The sequence below is a fragment of the Podarcis pityusensis genome (assembly GCF_964106645.2).
Source record: "Podarcis pityusensis genome assembly, chromosome: 13".
Classification (NCBI taxonomy): domain Eukaryota; kingdom Metazoa; phylum Chordata; class Lepidosauria; order Squamata; family Lacertidae; genus Podarcis; species Podarcis pityusensis.
The window spans coordinates 53,871,598-53,894,277 of NC_138038.1; the positions used below are offsets into that span (position 1 = coordinate 53,871,598).

The 22,680-nt window shown below is 51.9% G+C and overlaps 2 protein-coding genes across 5 annotated transcripts in view; both read right to left on the minus strand.

Moving 5' to 3' along the window:
* Positions 1–13,809, minus strand: part of LOC308462199 (polyamine-transporting ATPase 13A3-like) — a 64,725-nt gene extending 50,916 nt beyond the window's left edge. For 2 of the 3 annotated variants that reach the window (XR_013979062.1, XM_080979625.1), the window contains exons 1-3: positions 13,597–13,809; positions 883–967; positions 318–411 (exon numbers count right to left, since the gene is read on the minus strand). Coding sequence is in view for 2 of the 3 variants with exons in the window: in XM_080979625.1 (XP_080835751.1) it covers positions 318–368 (51 nt within the window). In the remaining variant the exon portion in view is untranslated. Of the gene's footprint in view, positions 1–317; positions 412–882; positions 968–2,972; positions 3,156–13,596 lie in introns of those variants that run through there. The other variant, XM_080979626.1, reaches the window with a different exon arrangement.
* A 2,594-nt stretch (positions 13,810–16,403) lies between these two features.
* LOC308462375 (uncharacterized protein) lies at positions 16,404–21,176 on the minus strand. 2 transcript variants are annotated; one of them, XM_080980062.1, is made up of 3 exons: positions 20,485–21,176; positions 17,798–17,908; positions 16,404–16,667 (listed from the first exon to the last, which is right to left on the minus strand). In XM_080980062.1, exons 1-3 carry the CDS (start codon positions 20,719–20,721, stop codon positions 16,512–16,514), a joined length of 504 nt encoding a protein of 167 aa, XP_080836188.1. In that variant the 5' UTR covers positions 20,722–21,176; the 3' UTR covers positions 16,404–16,511. The 2 variants fall into 2 exon arrangements, with proteins under 2 accessions (XP_080836188.1, XP_080836189.1); XM_080980063.1 differs by having other exon boundaries at positions 17,804–17,908; positions 20,485–21,173.
* Positions 21,177–22,680: the final 1,504 nt, after the last annotated feature.

Genomic DNA, 22,680 nt, shown 5'->3' on the forward strand with positions numbered 1-22,680 from the left:
GTCGGCCACGACTGGACCTAATGGTCAGGGGTCCCTTTACCTTTATAAATACTATAAAACAGCAGCAGCAGCATCAAGAGTCGCCACACTGCAGGGCGGTTGGGCTGGAGCAGGCACCCTCAACCTGCGGCCCTCCAGATGTTTTGGCCTACAACTCCCATGATCCCTAGCTAACAGGACCAGGGGTCAGGGATGATGGGAACTGTAGTCCAAAACATCTGGAGGGCCGAAGGTTGGGGATGCCTGGGCTAGAGGACCCTCCCATTCTTAGGGGAACGCTCTGGAGCGTTTTCCAGGAAGCGCCACCACCCACTGACCATCTCGTCTTCCTCGTGGCGGTTGACGTGCGCCTCGGCCGCTCTCTCCATGTCTCCTTCCTGTGGGTCACGCAATTACTCCACTTCCAGGCTCCTGAGACAGACAGAGAGGGAGAGAACGGGTCAGCAAAGGGCACCCAGGGGCCCTCCTCGCCGCAGTCACGCCGCGCACGTCCCTTCCCCGACTCTCTCGCAAGCTCTGCAAACACCACGTCCCGGCCAGTTCCCCTGTCCGCCCAGTGCCACAGAAGCATCTGTTCAGCGATAAACCACACACACACACACACACACACACACACCCTCTCTAGGAGGCCTGGGACAAAGCCCCCCAGTCATCCGATCTCTCTCTGTCCTCGTGGGCAAAACCTCAGCCCAGCCGGCTATTCGCAGCCCCTGGAGGCCTGTGGTTTCGAACTCCTGACCACAATGCCGTGTTCCTGGGTTGGGAGAGCTTGCCTGGAAAGGCAGCTGGTGGAGGAGAGGGAAAGGACAGGGCCGAAGTTCTGCTTTCAGCATTTTCAAGCCCAACGCACACGTCTGGATCCGTCCCCCAGAGCAAACTCACGGCAACTTTTGTCACTGTGTCAGCTGAAGGGTCCCGGGTCGACGGGCCACATCCAGGAGGGAGAGGCAGGCAGCCTGCTGAGGAACTGCAGAAGGGAGAGAAAGAAAGGGAAGGTCAGGATCAAGGCCGCAGACTGATGGGCAGTGCCTGGGGGTGCCAGGGCTGCAGGCAGGAGGAGAGACGGGCGTCCGGGCATTAGGGAAATGCTCAATGTATCTAGAGGAGGTGGGAAGGTGTGGCTCTGTCGCTGGATCGAGGGCACGGAGGGCTGCTGGATCAGGCCGGCATCCTGCCCTCACAGCAGCCGGTCTGTCGTGCAAGCAGGATCCAAGCACGAGGGCACGTTCTCTGCTCCTGAGGTTTCCAGGAACTGGGGTTGGTACTGCAGAGTCAAAGCAGGACCAGGCCCATCTGATCCAGCCTCCTGCTGCCCTTAGCTTCCCGATGGAACGCCTGCAGAAGCCAGGAGGAGAAGGACCCCCTCCCCCAAAAAAAGTTTGGCCCAGCAGAGCTCTGCTTATCCCCCCAACCGGGCGCCCTCCAGATGTTCCGGAAAGCTCTGCCAGCTGGGAGATGGAGTCACCAAACAATTAAACCCCTGTGTTGCAAACAAATACCAGTAATATCCAAAGGCAATAAGTACAACAATGCGATGTCAATATAAACTCATTATATAATCTATACAGAACATTGAACAATATGAAATATGCACTCTCTGCAAAACCAAATAAACAGAAATCTTCTGTATCTCTGAAAGTCACAAAATATGCACTCTTGATGGATTCTCTTGAAAACCTAGAACCAAATAAACATAAGTCTTATAGGTCTCTGAAAGTCTTTGTGGGCTATGAAAGTCTCTGAGAGAAGCAATGGGTCAGAGTCTTATCTGGTGAAAACAAGCTGTAAAGATTTGTTTTATAACGTCCAACGCTGCCGAAGTGGTCCACAAACAGACATAGAGAACAGTGATTTTGGATATAGCCACTGTTTCGTGGAATTCTTCTTCAGCACAGCAGAAGGATACAGAAATGCTTCATAAACTGCAATTCAATTATTGAAACGACGACCTGCATATACACTGTAACTTACAATAACTAAAATTATTATAAACTATAAAGTAAAGGGACCCCTGACCATTAGGTCCAGTCGTGACTGACTCTGGGGTTGCAGCGCTCATCTCACTTTATTGGCCAAGGGAGCCGGTGTAGTTTCCGGGTCATGTGGCCAGCATGACTAAGCTGCTTCTGGCAAACCAGAGCAGCACACGGAAACGCCGTTTACCTTCCCACCGGAGCAGTACCTATTTATCTACTTGCACTTTGTGCTTTTGAACTGCTATGTTGGCAGGAGCAGGGACTGAGCAACGGGAGCTCACCCCGTCACGGGGATTCGAACCACCGACCTTCTGATCGGCAAATCCTAGGCTCTGTGGTTTAACTCACAGCGCCACCCATGTCCCTCAATTATAAACTATACGAATGAACTATAATGTCAATTCAATATGAAATAAAACCAAAAGTACATACCCCATCTATATGGAAGATTTCTGTTTATTTGGTTTTGCAGAGAGTGCATATTTCATATTGTTCAATGTTCTGTATAGATTATATAATGAGTTTATATTGACATCGCATTGTTGTAGCAGGGAGATGGAGCCCAGTGCTTTGCTTGCCCTCTCCCAAGTTCAACCCCTCGCAACAGTTCAATTCCTGCAATGAAAGGGGGTTGGACTAGATGACCCCGTGGGGTCCCCTCCAACTCTGTGATTCTGTGAACAGAGTCCCGTGTTCCACATTATTTATTACACTCACGTCCCACATTTTCCCCCTCCAGGGAGCTCACAGTGGGGCACCGTGGTCCTCTGCACCCCGTTTCATCCCCCACAACAATCCTGCGAGGTTGGCTAGGCAGAGAGAAGGCAGGGACCGCCCCCCAGGTCAACCAGTGACTTTCAGGGCTGAGCAGGAGGCATTCAAATCCTTTCCACCCAGGTCTTAGTCCGACACTCTAGCCATTGCACCACGCTGCCTCTCCCTGCCCTGACATTCTCTGCTTTTCTCTCTCTCACACACACACACCTGTGCATGCACCTGCCAACGCTACTCCGTCCCTGGCCAGGTGAGTGCCAAAGGATTTCATGCACACGGTTTTGGGGAAGGAGATATAAACACCGACATTTCCAGACCGGCAGGTTTAACCAACGGCTGGTTTGCTTTGGCAGAGGAAGCCTGCCATCCAGTTTCAAGCTTCCTGGTGTTGCGGGGAGAAGGTATGTGTTCAAGAGCACCCATGGGTGGGGGTGGGGGGAAGGGCAGCAGCTCAGGTATCCCGGCTCCCAGCCTCTCCCTATCTGGCCTTTTCCAAACTCCTCACACCTGACAGGGAATTTGCGAAAAAGGTTCCCCTCTGTCTTCTTAAAAGAACAAACCTGCTAGATCAGGACATAGCTTACCTAACCCAAACACAATCTGCCTAATCCTCTTTTATAGCCACTTAAGTTGGTGGCCACCCCTGTGGCAGGGAGTTCCACAGGTTAACGCTCTCTTTTTTTTCCTAGAGGGAATTGCTCTGACCTCTCATTTTCCCACGGGTGGGTAGCAGGGATCTTTGCTCCTGATAAAGGAATCCCGCTCCCGTCGAAGCCATTCATTCGAACTAAACGTTAGGAAGAGCTTTCTGAGCGTGAGAGCGGTTTGGCAGCGGAGGGAACACTGCACCTCAAAAGGTGGCGGGCCCTTGAAGGTCCCGTGTGAGTCCCGTGCGATTCTACTTTTTCTTTGTGGGGTGGGGATAGCTCAGTCGGGAGAGCACGGGACTTTTAATCTCAGGGCTGTGGGTTCGAGCCCTGTGCTGGGCAAAAGATTCCTGCATTGCAAGGGGTTGGACTACAGGACCCTTGGGGGGCCCCTCCCAACTCTCCAGTTCAATAATAATAATAATAATAATAATAATAATAATAAGTACCCCACCCATCTGGCTGAGTTTCCCCAGCCACTTTGGGCGGCTTCCAATCAAGTGTTAAAAACAATACAGCATTAAATATTTTAAACTTCCCTAAACAGGGCTGTCTTCAGATGTCTTCTAAAAGTCTGGTAGTTGTGTTTCTCTTTGACATCTGGTGGGAGGGTGTTCCACAGGGCGGGTGCCACAACTGAGAAGGCCCTCTGCCTGGTTCCCTGTAGCTTGGCTTCTCGCAGGGAGGGAACCGCCAGAAGGCCCTCGGTGCTGGACCTCAGTGTCCGGGCTGGACAATAGGGGTGGAGACGCTCCTTCAGGTCTACTGGGCCTTTGAGGCCGTTTAGGGCTTTCAAGGTCAGCACCAACACTTTGAATTGTGCTCAGAAACGTCCTGGGAGCCAGTGTAGATCTTTCAAGACCGGTGTTATATTGTCTCGGCGGCCGCTCCCAGTCACCAGTCTAGCTGCCACATTCTGGATTAGTTGTAGTTTGCAGGTCACCTTTAAAGGTAGCCCCACGTAGAGCGCATGGCAGTAGTCCAAGAGGGACATAACCAGAGCATGCACCACTCTAGCGAGACAGTCTGCGGGCAGGGAGGGTCTCATCCTGGTACCAGATGGAGCTGGTAGACAGCTGCCCTGGACACAGAACTGACCTGCGCTTCCATGGACAGCAGTGAGTCCAAAATGACTCCCAGGCTGCGCACCTGGTCCTTCAGGGGCACAGTTGCCCCATTCAGGACCAGGGAGTCCTCCACACCTGCCCTCCTCCCATCCCCCCAAAACAGTACTTCTGTCTTGTCAGGATTCAACCTCAATCTGTTAGCCGCCAATTCTCTGCTCTTGCAGCCGTGTTTCCCAGTCGGATCAGGCACATCAGAGGAAGTTCCCCTCCCACCCCTCCAGAGGAACGGCTCTTCCACAGAACCTGGGAGTGGCGAGGAGACGGGAGTTTTGATTTCGCGAGCGGCTTTTATCGCTCATCTGCAGCGCAACAGCTTTCCCTCGGGGGGCACAGATCCGGCAGTTAGGCTTGGGCTGGGCGCCGGGAGCCCATCTGCACCGCTCTGGGGGCTGAGCTCACCCCCCCCCTCTTCTGTTCTGCTGCCAGAACACCTGGGTTCTCTGGGCAGGTCTGAGTGGGCTACAGCAAGGCAGCCGAAGGTGCGCCAAGACGCCGGGCAGGTTAAGACAAGATGCGCCGCAGCCCAGGTTGTGCCACCGGAGACTCCAGCCTCTCCCCTGACAGCCCTTTGTGGGGGAACTAGCAAGAGAACCCGGGGGAGACTCCGAATAGTAAGCTCCCTTATACTCAAACAGACCACTGGTCCACGTAGTTCAGTACTGACTACTCTGGCTGGCAGCAGAGGCTCTGGACAGCTGGCCTTGGCGAAGACTTCTCCCCCAAAAAGTTTTTGATTTGAGTTCCTACTGAAATGAGGCTGCATTTTAATGTTGTATTTTAATCTTGTTTTTAAGTTGTACAGTGGTACCTCAGGATGAGTACTTAATTCGTTCCGGAGGTCCATACTTAACCTGAAAATGTTCTTAACCTGAAGCACCACTTTAGCTAATGGGGCCTCCTGCTGCCGCCGCCGCGCTGCCAGAGCACGATTTCTGTTCTCATCCTGAAGCTAAGTTCTTAAACCGAGGTGCTATTTGTGGGTTAGAGGAGTCTGTAACCTGAAGCGTCTGTAACCTGAAGCGTATGTAACCTGAGGTACCACTGTATTTCAATCAATTGTTTTATACTGGTGTTAGCCGCCCTGAGCCCGATCTTTGCTGGGGAGGGATATAAATAAAATTTGACAAGAAGAAGAAGAAGAAGAAGGAGAAGAAGAAGAAGAAGAAAAGAGGGCTTCCCACAGCTATACCACAAAACACACAGGGGTAGCCAGAGAGCCAACTCCAAGCTACAAGAAAGGAGGTTTTGACTAAACATGAGGAAGAACTTTCTGACAGCAAGAGCTGTTCAACAACGGATTCTGCTTCCTTGGAGGTTTTTAAGCAGAGGTTGGATGGCCTGCCGGTCAGGGATTCTTAAGCCGAGGCTCCTGAATCGCAGCGGGTTGGGATGGATGACCGCCAGGGTCCCTTCCACCCCTACAAGTCTATGATCCTAGGAGTTTTCAGCAGCAGGCAAGTGGGCATGCCTTTACATGACCAGTTCTTCTTAGGAAACACCCAGAGCTTGACAGGGAGCCTGCAAACGGATGTGGTGATGAAGAATGTGAGAAGAGTCGGGTCCAGCATCCGACCAGGTGTCCATTATGGGAAACCCACAAGCAGGATCCTAGCCTTCTCCCCTCCTCTGGCAAACTGGCATTGTGGAGGCAGAACACAGCTATCCTGGCTGGGAGCCATCAACAGCCTGCCATGAAATTATCCAATCCTCTTCTAAATCCATCCAGGTTGGTGGTTGTCATCGCATCCTGTGGCAGGGAGTTCCACAGTTTAACCATGTGCTGCTTTCTGTTATCTGTCCTGAATCTTCCAACATTCAGCGTTCAAATTCTGGTCTTATGAGAGGTGGAGAGAAAACAACAGCCCTCGATCCACTTCAGGGGTCCCCAAACTAAAGCCCGCGGGCCGGATAAGGCCCAAGGGACTCGTTTATCTGGCCCGCGGCGACCCCCGCAGCCGCCTGCTCTTACCGGCGCTGCGCGGCTGCCCACTTCTGGGTCAGAGGAGCACCGGAAATAACTTGTGCGCATGAGCAAGCGTTATTTGTGCATGCGCAAGCATTACTTCCGGTGCACATCCGGGTCGGAGGAGGCCCGTGCACATGCGCACAAGCTATTTCCGGTGCTCCTCCGACCCGGAAGTGCGCCGGAAATTGCGTGTGCGCACACACTCCCCCGTGCGATCAGCGCTGGAGACACTGGCCCGAGGCGCGGTAAGTTTGCTGACCCCTGATCCACTTTCTCCATGCTGTGCAGTTTTGCAAACTTCTATTGTGAAATCCAAGCGACCACGCTCGTGGCGCTAGGGAACAGGCGCCCCAGAACGTGCGCCAGGTCCCCTTCTCCCACTCCGAACTTCACCGGCTCTGTGCAAGGAAGCCTAGCGAGGTTCAAACACGGGAAACACACCTGTTCCAAGAGGGAACGGCAACAGGCAGGGGGCTGAGAGCATCCTTCCAACAGGTAAGGGTGTGGCCTCTACAGGGCAGACAGCTGTGCAGTCAAGCCCTCGGGGTTTTGTCAAGCAAGCGAGATTCCATTTCTGGAGGCTCAGCGCAGTCCTGATGAAAACCCAGCGTATCTCTTGGTCTGAACCCAGGAAGCTGATTTACTGTCCGTATAGTTAAAGCTATGGTTTTTTCCCCCAGTGAGAGCTGGACCATAAGGAAGGCTGATCGCCGAAGAATGGATGTTTTTGAATTCTGGTGCTGGAGGAGACTCTTGAGAGTCCCATGGACTGCAAGAAGATCCAACCTCTCTATTCTGAAGGAAATCAGCCCTGAGTGCTCACTGGAAGGACAGATCCTGAAGCTGAGGCTCCAAGACTTTGGCCACCCCATGAGAAGAGAGGATTCCCTGGAAAAGACCCTGATGTTGGGAAAGATGGAGGGCACAAGGAGAAGGGGACGACGGAGGACGAGATGGTGGGACAGTGTTCTCGAAGCTACCAGCATGAGACTGACCAAACTGCGGGAGGCAGTGGAAGACAGGAGTGCCTGGCGTGCTCTGGTCCATGGGGTCACGAAGAGTCGGACACCACTATACAACAACAAAAGCTAAGTATTGCCAACAGGGCTTCAGGTTCTTCCCAGTTCTATCCAAACATGTCTGTGAACTTCAGGAAGAACTTTCTGACAGTGGAACGGAAAGCAGGAGGACTTTCATCCCTAGTTTTTTAAGCAGCGGTTGGACGGCCTTCGATCCAGGATGATTTGAGCTGCAATTCGCGCATTGCACTCAGCGTTCAAAATTCCCTGGGTGCCAGGCAGGTTTTGCTACCAGAGGCAAAGACGCATGTCTTGTTTTATGCGCAGCCGTTGAGAATCACGGACCCCTTGCTGGGCATCTCAGTCCTCCACCATCATCACATTGAGGAAAATGAGGACAGGGATGGGTGCAGATCCACACGACTGTGCTGAAGCCATTCCACTCCAAGGGAATCCACAGACCACGGTTTAGGAATCTCTGCCTTAGCCCATAGTTCAAAACCATTTCCATGGTGTGTGTTTCTCCTTCTTGCATGTGGGAACAAGCAAATTGTTGTAAGAGACAGTCAAGCAATGTAGCTGAGGTCATAGAATTGGAGGTCTTTGGCTCTGGAAGGGACCTCGAGGGTCATCCAGCCCAACCCCCTGGAGAACAGACGTCCCGTTGTGGTTTGCGGTGCCATTTGGTGGTTAGCTTATATACCTGAGTTACATTGGCTCCCAGTCCATTTCCGAGCACAATTCAAAGTGTTGGTGCTGACCTTGAAAGTCGTAAACGGCCTCAAAGGCCCGGTAGACCTGAAGGAGCGTCTCCACCTCCATTGTTCTGCCCGGACACTGAGGTCCAGCTCCGAGGGCCTTCTGGCAGTTCCCTCCCTGCGAGAAGCCAGGTTACAGGGAACCAGGCAGAGGGCCTTCTCGGTGGTGGCGCCCTCCCTGTGGAACACGCTCCTACCAGATGTCAAAGAGAACAACAACTACCAGACTTTTAGAAGACATCTGAAGGCAGCCCTGTTTAGGGAAGCTTTTAACGTTTAACAGACCACTGTATTTTAATACTTCATTGGAAGCCGCCCAGAGTGGCTGAGGAGGCCCAGCCAGATGGGCAGGGTATAAATAATAACAACAATTATTATTATTATAACGCTATCTGCAAGGAGGGTTGGACTAGATGACCTGTGGTGCCCCCTTCCCCATGCCTGCTTGACGTGTGCTGCCTTGACTTGAGGGCAGGCCGTTCAGGCCCTGGCAACAGCCCCCTTTACTCAGAGGTGTTCAGACCACTCACACTGTTTGGGAAGTGGAAATTCACAGCTGCCTTTCCTACCCACGGGGAGCGCCTCTGGAGCAAAGCCTCAAACTAAGCCTCTCTGATGAGCCAGGAGCTCAGAACAAACAGCGCAACTTCCTTTTTGGCCCTCGATTTGTGCCACACTTATCAGCCGCCTGGCAAGGAAACTCCAGGTAGAAGTTCCACACCTTGCCAAACACCACAGCTGCAGCGGAGATGATTCTCCCCGCCTCTCACCGGTTTGCACCACATGAACCACGCAATCGGCAAAGGGGTCCCACAAGAGCTTCTCTCCTAGGGGGTCCCACCCAGACCATCCCCACTTCTGCTGCTCCAAACCTCCTTGGTCCCTCCGCCTTCCTCGTGTGCCGCGGCAGCCTAACACACCCCCTTGCATTTAAGCACTAGCCTGGTAGCCACAGGTGGTAAGGAGTAGCAGGCAGGCAAGAAAGCGACCTAGTGCAAAGGGGGGGCGCAGCACAGTGCTCCTTCCTTCCTCTGCTCCCAGCTCAGGAACGCAGCAGGATTCTGCAGCGGTTGGGATGGTGGAGCCATTTGCCCTCCGAAAAACATCAGAAGAGCCCCGTTGGATCATGACAACGGCCCACCTGGGAGAGCATCCTCTTCTCACAGTAGCCAGATGCCACAAGCAAGATTTGAGTGCAAGTAGTAGCCCTCGATTGCCCCCTCTTCCTCCATGAATTTGTCAAATCCTCTCTTTTAAAGCCATAATAATAATAATAATAATAATAATATTTTATTTATATCCCGCCCTCCCCAGCCGAAGCCGGGCTCAGAGCGGCCAACAACAATAAATGCAACACAGTTCACATAAAATCACAATCAATCAATTGAAATAGATTCTAAAATCCTGTGGGAGGGAGTTCCATAGTTTAACCATTTGCTGGTCTTCGGTCCAACGCAAAGCCTGAAAAGTCTTAGGTCTGGGCTGCTGGAAAAAGCCACGTTCCCTCATATGAACCTGCCCAGGGGTTTCTCTCAGTCCCACCCCCCTCTCAGGCCCGCTTGGTGGGGATGCCGGAGAGGGCCTTCTCGATGGCGACTTCTCCAGACGACTTTGGAACTCCCTTCCTGGAGAAGTCAGACCGGCTCGCTCCTCATCCCTCGTCAGCAGGTGAAAACCTACTTATTCCAAATAGCTTTGAGGAACTCAATGCTTTCAACGCCGTGCTGTGTTTATTGTAATTATCTGTACGTTTCAAATAGGTATTTTATATTTATAAACAATTTTAATTCTATTAGTGCTTAATCGCTTTTTAATAACTCCACCGCCCACAGTAATATTTTTAGCTGTTCCTATTTTTATCTGTAAGCCCACATACATGCGCAATATTTATGTTGTATATAAATATACAATAACAACAAGTCTTACTCAGAAGCTCTCCAAACACTGCACAACGCACAGGACCGTGCCTACCATGTGACGGCAAAGGTTGAAAATAAGGCTCATTTTGCTGCTTGAACTGCACCTTCTAGCAGCCGGCAAACAGAGTTATTTTGGACAGTCCAGAGATCACCGACTCCCACAGCGGGGGAGAGATCTCCGAAGCGCTTGAGGACCGGCTGTGACCAACTGGCTGCACATTTTGAGGATGAAGCCATTCAATTTCAGAGCGACCTTGACTCTGAATTTATTGCATTTCCGTTTGATGTGCCCAGTGCTTCAGCAGGTGATGTCCTGCGCGGGTTTTTCTCAGCTCACGCAATCAGCTGAGGCCGCAATACTTCCGAATGTTCGCCCTCAGGGCTTATTAAATCTGGCGGAAGGAGCCTGGTGCCATGAAACAGGCGGTGGTGCAGCCTCTCCTAAAGGGCCTTCTCGGTGGTGGCGCCCGCCCTGTGGAACGCCCTCCAACAACATATTAAAATACAGTAATGCATCAAACATTAAAAGCTTCCCTAAACAGTGCTGCCTTCAGATGTCTTCTAAAAGTCTAGTAGTTGTTGTTCTTTGACATCTGGTGGGAGGGTGTTCCACAGGGAGGGCACCACCACCAAGAAGGCCCTCTGCCTGGTTCCCTGTAACTTGGCTTCTCGCAGGGAGGGAACTGCCAGAAGGCCCTTGGCGCTGGACCTCAGTGTCCGGGCAGAACGATGGGCGTGGAGATGCTCCTTCAGGTATACTGGACCGAGGCCGTTTAGGGCTTTGAAGGTCAGCACCAACACGTTGAATTGTGCTCGGAAACGTACTGGGAGCCAGTGTAGGTCTTTCAAGACCGGTGTTATGTGGTCTCGGCGGCTGCTCCCAGTCCCCAGTCTAGCTGCCGCATTCTGGATTAGTTATAGTTTCCAGGTCACCTTCAAAGGTAGCCCCACGTAAAGTGAATGGCAGTAGTCCAAGTGGGAGATAACCAGAGCATGCACCACTCTGGCCAGACAGTCTGCGGGCAGGTGGGGTCTCATCCTGCGTACCAGATGGAGCTGATAATCAGCTGCCCTGGACACAGAACTGACCTGCACCTCCATGGACAGCTGTGAGTCCAGAATGACTCCCAGGCTGCACACCTGGTCCACCCCCTGTCCCCCAAGAACAGTACTTCTGTCTTGTCAGGATTCAACCTCAATCTGTTAGCCGCCATCCATCCTCCAACCGCCTCCAGACACTCACACAGGACCTTCACCGCCTTCACAGGCAAGGCTGCATGCTGACGACACCCAGCTCTATTTCTCAATAACACATTAATCACGAGAGGCTGTGCAGGCCCTGGATGCAGTGGTGTAAGATGCAAGGAAAAATAAGCTGAGCTTGACTCCTGGCCAGATGGAGGCACCGTGGGCGAGTGTCCGAGAAATTGACCAATTTCCTTCCCTTGTCACACTCACGCCGAAGGAGTAGGCATGCAGCCTAGGATGCTTCAAGACCCAGCTCTGCCACTGGAGGCCTAGGCAGTCCCAGTAACCTTTACCCGCTGCGACTGGTGCAACACGCACGGCCGTTCCTGGACCACACTAGTTCAGGCGTTGGTGACTTCAGGGCTGGATTACTGCAACATGTTCTGCATGGGGCTGCGCTTTGCGCGATTCAGAAGCTGCAGCTTAGCACAGAATTGTTGTTGAGTCGTTTAGTCGTGTCCGACTCTTCGTGACCCCCTGGACCAGAGCACGCCAGGCCCTCCTCTCTTCCACTGCCTCCCGCAGTTTGGTCAAACTCATGTTGGTCTCTTCGAGAACACTGTCCAGCCATCTTGTCCTCCGTCCTCCCCTTCTCCTTGCGCCCTCCATCTTTCCCAACATCAGGGTCTTTTCCAGGGAGTCTTCTCTTCTCATGAGGTGGCCAAAGTCTTGGAGCCTCAGCTTCAGGATCTGTCCTTCCAATGAGCACTCAGGGCTGATTTCCTTCCGAATGGAGAGGTTGGATCTTCTTGCAGTCCATGGGACTCTCAAGAGTCTCCTCCAGCACCAGAATTCAAAAGCATCCATTCTTCGGCGATCAGCCTTCTTTATAGTCCAGCTCTCACTTCCAGGCCTTGTCAGTACCTGTGCTCCAAGACCTGTGCTGGTTTCTGGTTTGCTCCGGGGCCAAGTTCGAGGTGTTGCTATTAGCATATAAAGCCCTTTGGCAACCCGGGACCAGTTTACCTGTGAGGTCGCCTGACCCCACATGCACCCGCTTGGCCGCTTCGATCAGCACCTAACCTTTGGAACTCCCTGCCTAGAGATATCTGGAAAGGCACCTTCACTGTATTCTCTTTTGGAACCTGCCTAAAGTGTTTTCTGCCTAGGCAAGCGTTTTATCCTTTTTTAGCTACTGTTGGCTTTTGAACGTTGCTACGCGCCTGCTTTTGACTTGTTCTTTTAACGAGCATATGATTTCTTTATATTATCGTAAACTGCCTTACGAGGTTTTCTTATGGCCAGGTAATAAAACAGAGACATCACCTTGCCAACAAAGGTCCCTATAGTTGAAGCTATGGTTTTCCCAGTCGTGATGTACGGAAGTGAGAGCTGGACCACAAAGAAGGCTGATGGCCGAAGAATGGATGCTTTTGAATTCTGGTGCCGGAGGAGACTCTTGAGAGTCCCATGGACTGCAAGAAGATCAAACCTCTCCATTCTGAAGGAAACCAGCCCTGAGTTCTCACTGGAAAGAACGGATCCTGAAGCTGCGGCTCCAAGACTTTGGCCACCTCATGAGAAGAGAAGACTCCCTGGAAAAGACCCTGATGTTGGGAAAGATGGAGGGCACAAGGAGAAGGGGATGACGGAGGGCGAGATGGTGGGACAGTGTTCTGGAAGCTACCAGCATGAGTTTGACCAAACTGCGGGAGGCAGTGGAAGACAGGAGGGCCTGGCGTGCTCTGGTCCAGGGGGTCACGAAGAGGCGGACACCACTAAACGACAACAAATAAAGGAACGGCATCCCCAAAAAACAATCTGCCGCTGGAAATGGAAAACTCATGAAGCAGGAGCGGCAAATGGGCTGAGCTAGAACCTGAGGGGCTACATTTCTACTTGCGGGGAACCACCCCAGCGTAACTTCATGGGGCGGCTTTAGAACCGCTGCTTCGTGGCCACCTGGTTCCTGCGTTGCAGGGGGGGTGGACTGGATGACCCTAAGGGAGGAGCTCCCCTTCCAGCCAGCCCTCCTCTTCCACCCTCCCTCTCTTTGCCATTTCAGGTCTCCCCCACCTCTTCCTGGGACCCCGCACTCCTCCCCCCGCCCCACTGCTCTTCGAGGTAACGCGTTCCCACGTTACGCACGCAAACACGCGAGGTCGCCTGGCCCGGCCCCCCGGCCCCTCCCACGTGACCGAGCCCCGCCCCGCGCGACTTACCCGCTCCGGACTCATCACATCACCAGCGGCGGGTGGGGGAGGGGTCGCGGAAAAGGGGGCGGGGCCTAGAAAGGAGGGGGGGGAGACCCGGAAAAGCTTTCGCGGCGGCCTGAGGAGAAGAGAGAGAGAGCGGGGCGCCCAAGCCAGGCAAGGAGGAGACCTCCCAAGGGCCGCCGGGAAAAAGCAGCGCGGGGCGGCCGGGCGCATGCGCTCCTCCTTCCTCCTCTCCGTCGCCTCTTTCCCTTCCCAAATCTGGCGCATGCGCCTACGGCTCTTTCCCTCACGCGCAGCCTCCGTCGAGACTTTTCCCGCCCTTTTTCCCCCCCTGCCGCGCTGAGCATCATGGGAAGCGTAGTCCTTCCCCTCACGAGCTTCCCTCAGGGATTTCAGAGGGGGTGTGATTTTTTTTGTGGGGGGGGCGCGCGTTGTTTTCAACTGCTGCTGGTTTTCATCGCCTTGAAATGCTATTTCATACCAGCGCCTGACTTGTGAAAAATAATAGAAAATGTAATTTTTATTTTGTTTTATATTCTCTTGGGGGTCAAGAAGAGGTGTAGTGTATAGTTTTGGCTAAGTATAATAACAAGCCCTGTCCAGACCTAAACAGACTAGATTTGTGTGTGTTTCAGCTGCTGCTGATTTTAATCACTTTTTTAAAAAATACTTTTAATACCTGCTTTTACCTCTGTGTGAATATATGCACACGTATATATAGAGAGAGTATTAAACCCGCACACAGATATATATATACATATATATATATATATATATATATATATATAGTATATATAGGATAGGAGATGAATGCATTAAATTTTTAATGCCTAATAATAATAATAATAATTTATTATTTATACCCCGCCCATCTGGCTGAGTTTCCCCAGCCACTCTGGGCGGCTACCAATCAAGTGTTAAAAACAGTACAGTGTTAAATATATGTTTCAAAATAATGTTTTACTATGTTTTTATATGTGCTGTAAGCCGCCCAGAGTGGCTGGGGAAACCCAGCCTGATGAGCAGGGTATAAATAATAACCTTATTAATATTATTAACTATTAATTATTAAATTCACAGAGCTCAAGCAGCTGTCCGTCAAGGATTCTCCAACTGCGATTCCTGCGTTTGCAGCAAGGGGCTGGACTAGATGTCCCTTGGGGGTTCCTTCCAACACTACAGCCCTATGAAGAGGAAACACAGCCCAGCATAACTAAGGAGATAGTACAAGAATACTTGGCTAGTTTAGATGTATTCAAGTCTCCAGGGCCAGATGAACTGCATCCAAGAGTATTAAAAGAACTGGCAGATGTGATCTCAGAACCACTGGCAGTCATCTTTGAGAATTCCTGGAGAACAGGCGAAGTCCCGGCAGACTGGAGGAGGGCAAATGTTGTCCCTATTTTCAAAAAGGGGAAAAGAGAGGACCCAAATAATTACCGCCCAGTCAGTCTGACATCAATACCAGGGAAGATTCTGGAGCAGATCATTAAGCAAACAGTCTGTGAGCACCTAGAAAGGAATGCTGTGAGCACCAATAGTCAGCATGGATTTCTGAAAAATAAGTCATGTCAGACTAACCTGATCTCGTTTTTTGACAGAATTACAAGCCTGGTAGATGAAGGGAACGCAGTGGATGTAGCCTACCTTGATTTCAGCAAGGCATTTGACAAGGTGCCCCATGATATTCTTGTAAAGAAGCCGGTAAAATGCGGTCTTGACTATGCTACCACTCAGTGGATTTGTAACTGGCTGACTGACCGAACCCAAAGGGTGCTCATCAATGGTTCCTCTTCATCCTGGAGAAGAGTGACTAGTGGGGTGCCACAGGGTTCTGTCTTGGGCCCGGTCTTATTCAACATCTTTATCAACGACTTGTATAATGGACTCAAGGGCATCCTGACCAAATTTGCAGATGACACCAAACTGGGAGGGGTGGCTAACACCCCAGAGGACAGGATCACACTTCAAAACGACCTTGACAGATTAGAGAACTGGGCCAAAACAAACAAGATGAATTTTAACAGGGAGAAATGTAAAGTATTGCACTTGGGCAAAAAAAATGAGAGGCACATATACAAGATGGGTGACACCTGGCTTGAGAGCAGTACATGTGAAAAGGATCTAGGAGTCTTGGTTGACCACAAACTTGACATGAGCCAACAGTGTGACGCGGCAGCTAAAAAAGCCAATGCAATTCTGGGCTGCATCAATAGGAGTATAGCATCTAGATCAAGGGAAGTAATAGTGCCACTGTATTCTGCTCTGGTCAGACCTCACCTGGAGTACTGTGTCCAGTTCTGGGCACCACAGTTCAAGAAGGACACCGACAAACTGGAACGTGTCCAGAGGAGGGCAACAAAAATGGTCAAAGGCCTGGAAATGATGCCTTATGAGGAACGGCTAAGGGAGCTGGGCATGTTTAGCCTGGAGAAGAGGAGGTTAAGGGGTGATATGATAGCCATGTTCACATATATAAAAGGATGTCACATAGAGGAGGGAGAAAGGTTGTTTTCTGCTGCTCCAGAGAAGCGGCCACGGAGCAATGGATCCAAACTACAAGAAAGAAGATTCCACCTAAACATTAGGAAGAACTTCCTGACAGTAAGAGCTGTTCGACAGTGGAATTTGCTGCCAAGGAGTGTGGTGGAGTCTCCTTCTTTGGAGGTCTTTAAGCAGAGGCTTGACAACCATATGTCAGGAGTGCTCTGATGGGGTTTCCTGCTTGGCAGGGGGTTGGACTCGATGGCCCTTGTGGTCTCTTCCAACTCTATGATTCTATGATTCTATGAAGTAATAAGAAACACAACAGAGGCAACACAAGAGGGAAGCCGTTTTTCTCCGGTTCCCGTTTATTCCCCGGCTGCACAACCAGAAGAGACCCTCCTCGCCCCACGTGGCAATAGTGCTTCTGCTCTGGTCTAGCGCTCGGATGCTCTCCGTTTGGGGCTGCGCTGTTTCCTTCTGTCCTGCACAACCTCCCACAGCCGGTGCCGGATAACTTGGAGGATGCTGGAGACCTCGCGCAGCAGGGATTCATCCAGCCGGGCGTCTTGGTCCGCGGCGGCTTCTGCACCCTGCGTGGGGAAGGGGGGCCATTGTGGCTGAGTGGGCAGGTCACCTGCCTGGCATGCAGAAGGCCCCCGGTCCATTCCCCAGCAGCACCTCCAGGCAGGGCTGCAAAAGACTCCCTTTCTGAAACCCTGGCGAGCCGCTGCTGCCAGTCAGTGTGGGCACCACCAAGCTGGATGGACCAATGGGTTTGATTGGGAAAGGTCTGCAGCTCAACGAGAGAGCACCTGCTTGGCATGCAGAAGGACCTGGGTTCAATCCCCAGCAGCCCCTCCAGGCAGGGCTGCGAAAGACTCCCTTTCTGAAACCCTGGAGAGCCCCTGCTGCCAGTCAGTGTGGGCACTACCGAGCTGGATGGACCGATGGGTCTGATTGGGAAAGGTCTGCAGCTCAACGAGAGAGCATCTGCTTGGCGTGCAGAAGGACCCGGGTTCAATCCCCAGCAGCACCTCCAGGCAGGGCTGCAAAAGACTCCCTTTCTGAAACCCTGGAGAGTCGCTGCTGCCAGTCAGTGTGGGCACTACCAAGCTGGATGGACCGACGAAAGAGCACCTGCTTGGCATGCAGCAGGACCCGGATTCAACCCCCAGCAGCGTCACTAGGTAAAGCTGGGAAAGGCGCTCCGGCCTTAAACCCTGGCATGCCAAGCTGCCAGCCAGTGTGGGTAATACTGGCACCAGTATGGACCAAGAAGGCAGCTCTGTTCCCAGGTTTATCCCTAGAGAAGCACAAGGGCTCAGCCTTGGAACGCAGGAAATGGGTCATAAAGGGGACGGTACCTTTGACATGGGACGTGGGTGGTGCTGTGGGTTAAACCACAGAGCCTAGGACTTGCCGATCAGAAGGTCGGCGGTTCGAATCCCCACAACAGAGTGAGCTTCCGTTGCTCGGTCCCTGCCCCTGTCAACCTAGCAGTTCGAAAGCACGTCAAAGTGCAAGTAGATAAATAGGTACCGCTCCGGCGGGAAGGTAAACGGCGTTTCCGTGCGCTGCTTTGGTTTGCCAGAAGCGGCTTAGTCCTGCTGGCCACATGACCCAGAAGCTGTACGCCAGCTCCCTCGGCCAGTAAAGCGAGATGAGAGCCGCAACCCCAGAGTCAGTCACGACTGGACCTAACGGTCAAGGGTCCCTTTACCTTTACCTTTGACACGCCTCTGAAGAAGTGCGGGAGGCTTCCATCTTTCAAACAGCAAGGTAGAAATCGAGCCAGGGAATAGAACCTGTTTTTCAGGGCGGCAGCCCAGTCCTGGAACATGCGAGATTAAAAAAGGGATTTTTGTTTTTCCCCTGAGCATAGGCACAGTGCCTTGTATGCCCCTGAGCAGCCCTAGACAGACCTCACAGCAGGGAAAGGATTTCCGGGGTGGGGGTCGGGGCAACCTCCAGGGAAGAACATCTCCTTAGAATTGCAGAACTTGAAGGGTTATTTGAGTCCACCTTCCGCAATGCAGAAATCACAGCTATTCAGTGGCACAGCAGTTGCACCCCCTGATTACGCAAATTTCCCCTCACTCTCCCAGTAAGCAGGTGATTCGCTCTCCCTTCCTGTCTTCCGCCTTACTAGAAGTCCCAGAACATCCTGAAGGCAGAGAGGAGGGCGTGAGCCGATTTGGGGGGAAGCGCCTTTCACCCTCCCTGATCCCAACTGAATAAAGGAATAGATAAGAATAATCTTCCTTAATAACATGAGAAGAGCCCAATGGATCAAGCAATAGTAGCTGTTGTGGCTAATAGCTCTCTCCTCCTCCTATAATTTGTGCAGACCTCTTTTAAAGGCATCCAAATTGCTGGCCATTATTGTCCCCCTGCGGGAGTGAGTTCCACACTTCAACTCTGTGTTTTGTGAAGACAGATTTTCTTTTATCTCTCCTGGATCTGCAGCGTTCATCTCCATGGGATGGCCACGAGTTCTGGTGTTAGGAGAGAAGGAGGAAGACTTTTCTCTGTCTGTTTCCTCCACAGGTGGTTAAAACTTGGTTCCGGCACAGCCTGCGAGGGCATGGAGTAGACATTTAGAACAAAAACAAGGGAGATATATCATTCGCCCTGCCTCTGAGTCTAGCCACACACAAAATTGACAGGCAGGTGGTTGAAAGGCAAAACAAAAAGATAAGTACTTCCCCAGACAACGTGCAATTATTCCTGGGGATTCATGGCTGCGATGGTCAGTAGCATAAATAGTTTTCTGAGCAGAGCTAAACAAACACATGGCGGGCCGCTGAGCCTTCCCATGGAGAGCCAGCGCTGCTGCAACTTCCCTTTCGGAGATAAGCGAAGGCATGTCTCAACAAGAACAGGAAATCGAGATTGCCGCCATGTTGGCTGCGAGAAGAGGTGTGGACCAAGAATGAAATCGTGGGGTCACAGGCGGAGAGCTCAGCGAAGGTGTCGTCAACCTGGTGTGCGGCAGCTGTGGAAAAGGCAAATTTCATGCCAGGGATGGTTAGGGAAGAAACCGAAAACAAAACTGCCGATTTCATAACGCCGTTATACAAGCCTATGATGTGACCGCATTTGGAATACTCTGTAGAGTTCTGGTTGCCTCGCCTCAAAAAGGATGCTGTCAAGTTGGAAAAGGGTTCAGAAAAGGGCAACCAAAATGATCGAGGGGATGAAGCGACTCGCTTGGAGGGAAAGTTACAGTGTTTGGGGCTTTTCAGTTTAGAGAAAAGGAGAGTAAAGCGGGGAAATGGGTAGAGGCGGAGAAAGAAGAAGAAGAAGAGGAGTTTGGATTTGATATCCCGCCTTTCACTCCCCTTCAGGAGTCTCAAAGCAGCTAGCAATCTCCTTTCCCTTCCTCCCCCACAACAAACACTCTGTGAGGTGAGTGGGGCTGAGAGACTTCAGAGAAGTGTGACTGGCCCAAGGTTACGCAGCAGCTGCATGTGGAGGAGAAGACGCGAACCCGTTTCCCCAGATTACGAGGCTACCGCTCTTAACCACTACACCACACTGGAAAGAAGATAGGGAAAAGTTTTTTCTCTCATAAATCAGGAACATGTGGACGTCCAATGAAGCTGAGCATTGGAAGCAGTGTTAGTAATTCAGATGTACAAGCTAGGGACCAGATGGCACCTTGAATCTAGGTTACGGTCACCACAAAGGAATGTCTGTTCACCGGGGGGTTGGACTAGATGACCCTCGGGGTCCCTTCCAGCGCTAAATTTCTACGATTCTATGATCTCAGCTGCATTGCTTGACTGTAGCTCGCTCTTACAACAATTCACTTGTCCCAGGATGCAAGAGGGAGAAACACACATAATGGAAATGTGAATGCTATTAACTATGGACTAAGGCAGAGGCTTTTAAATTGTGGTCACCAACCTGGTGCCCAGAAATCTCCACGTAGACGCAACTGGACTCACACCAAGTAGCAAAATCCACCTGGTACCTGAGGAATTTCAAAAACTTGATTGGGAGATTCAGGGCAGATAGAAAGTCATTCACGCAGCACAGGCTTAAACTGTGGAACTCACTCCCACTTGGATGACTTTAAAAGCAGATTAGAGGAATTCCTGGAGGAGGAGGTGGAGATTGTGAACGGCTCCTAGCCACAGTGGCTCGGCTCGGCCTCCACGGTTGGAGGCAGCAATGGTACCGAATGGGCTACTGGACTGATCCATCAGCCAGACTTTTACAGAACCTCCAGGTCCCAAGGCAGTCTATCTCAATTCCTAGATTCTTAGGGGCATTTGGCCACTGCGAGACCAAGGTGATGGACTAGATGCTGGGCTCCCTTTGGCCTGATCCAGCAAGGCTTGCCATCACAAAGAGGTGATTTGCTTGAGCCGGCAGGCGGCCCTTACGCCCTCCCAGACTCACCCTTTGCCCTTTGAAGAGGAAGACATAAATTAGGGCGAGAGCGCCTGAGAGGACCAGCAGCAGCGGCAAGGTGCAGTCATCGCTGGCTAGCCAGCCCCCACCAATCCCGAGGGAGCAGGCTTCCTCCTGCGGTTCTCCCTGATCCGGGCCCAGCTCGCTGACCCTCTGCCTCCTCGAGTGGGCAGGGGTCGCCAAGATCCAGGCTAGGAAGAACAAGGAGGAACGCCACAGCCCCATGATTCTTCTAGGGATATTTGCGGCAGATAGCCGGTTGCTAGGGAACAGTTTCCAGGGAGACCGTCGTTTGAAGCTTCTGTGGACCAGTATGGGACAAAGTCAAGGGACCAAATCTGGAACTGGGGTGGTGTTAGGCTGAATACTTCTGCTTGAATATGTTGTCCGGCAACAGGATGACCAGCCACCTGGCTGAGCTTTTCTGGGGAGATACTAGCCCAATGGTATTTCCTATGGATTTAGGTTTCTGACTTGTTGGTGGGCATCGTTCCCCTACCTTTGCCTTCCTGAACAGCATACGACTTGGCTCACTCACTTGAAACACCTGGAGCTACTTTGCTCTACCAATGCTTTGTTGTTGTTGTTTAGTCATTTAGTCGTGTCCGCCTCTTCGTGACCCCCTGGACCAGAGCACACTAGGCCCTCCTGTCTTCCACTGCCTCCCACAGTTTGGTCAGACTCATGTTCGTGTAGCTTCGAGAACACTGTCCCACCATCTCATCCTCTGTCGTCCCCTTCTCCTTGTGCCCTCCATCTTTCCCAACATCAGGGTCTTATCCAGGGAGTCTTCTCTTCTCATGAGGTGGCCAAAGTATTGGAGTCTCAGCTTCAGGATCTGTCCTTCCAGTGAGCACTCAGGGCTGATTTCCTTCAGAATGGAGAGGTTTGATCTTCTTGCAGTCCATGGGACTCTCCAGAGTCTCCTCCAGCACCAGAATTCAAAAGCATCAACCAGTGCTTTAATATTTTTTATTTGGGGGGGGGGACAGGACTTATTTATTTATTTAATAGGTTTTATAGAGCGCTTGATTGTAAAAAAAAAGAGCAAACAAACCTCAATGCGGTTTACGAAAAGATAGAACAAGAAAAATCTACGTTACTTTAAAGTAACGCATACAAAAATTGAAATATTAAAAGTTTTCTCTCTCTGCCTGACCTTCCTCACAGGGCTGTTGTAAATGAGGAAGGAGAAGAACCATGTACAATGCCATAAGTAGTTTTGACTTCCTATGATGTGCAGACTATGATGTTCTCACTCAGGAGGGCTGGTGGTGGTGGTGTACAGTGGTTAAAGAATGTCAAACTAACACCTGACTCGGCTGTGAAACTCACTGGGTGTGCCCCCCCCCCCGACAGCTAGTCTGTATCACTCTCGGCCGAACCTTATCATGCAGAGTTGTGAGCAGAGTGGAGAAAAGGTTGGCTAACAACCTATTGAATAAATAAGATTTAGCACATGAGAAGAGCCTTGTTCCGGATCAGGCCAGTGGCCCATCTGGTCCAGCATCCTGTGGCTGTGGGAAAACAGCAAGCAGGATTAGCGCACAGGAGCAATACTCTTTCCTCCTGCTGGAAAATTACCCCAAGGAGGTGGTGCTGGGGGGAGGTTGGTGCCAGATCCCAACTCTCCTCAGCTTCCAGGGCTGCCTCTTGCAAGAAGTGTGAGGCGGGTGCTTTTATTGCAGCAGTGTGGGGGGGGGGGTGTTGCCTAATGCTTCCAGACTGGGCTGGCCCACGACACAACAAACAAGGTGCTTTTCATCCCAGCAACTGTGCGTCGCTCAGTGCTGCTGTTTGTCCCATGCCCTGTGGGAACACGATGATCCTGCGCAGGAAGGGGGAGAGGGGCCGGGGAAGAACAATAGCCTTTGTCACCCCGCCTGCGTGGCACGTGCCCCTCTACTGCTGCCGCTGCTCACGCCAGGCTCCCTCCCGCATCCAGCGTTTCCCTGGGTGCGACTGGAGCCGCTGGTTAAGAGCGGGGGGCTAAGCCCTGGGAGAGACCAGGGTTGGGGGGGGGGAACCCATTTGGTGGCCATGAAACTCACTGGGTGACCCTGGGCCAGTCCTTGCCTCCTCTCAGCCTAACCTACCTCCCAGGGCTGTTGTGGGGATTAAGTGAGGAAGGGGGAGAACTATGTACACCACCTTGAGCTCCTTGCAGGGAAAAGGTGGGATACA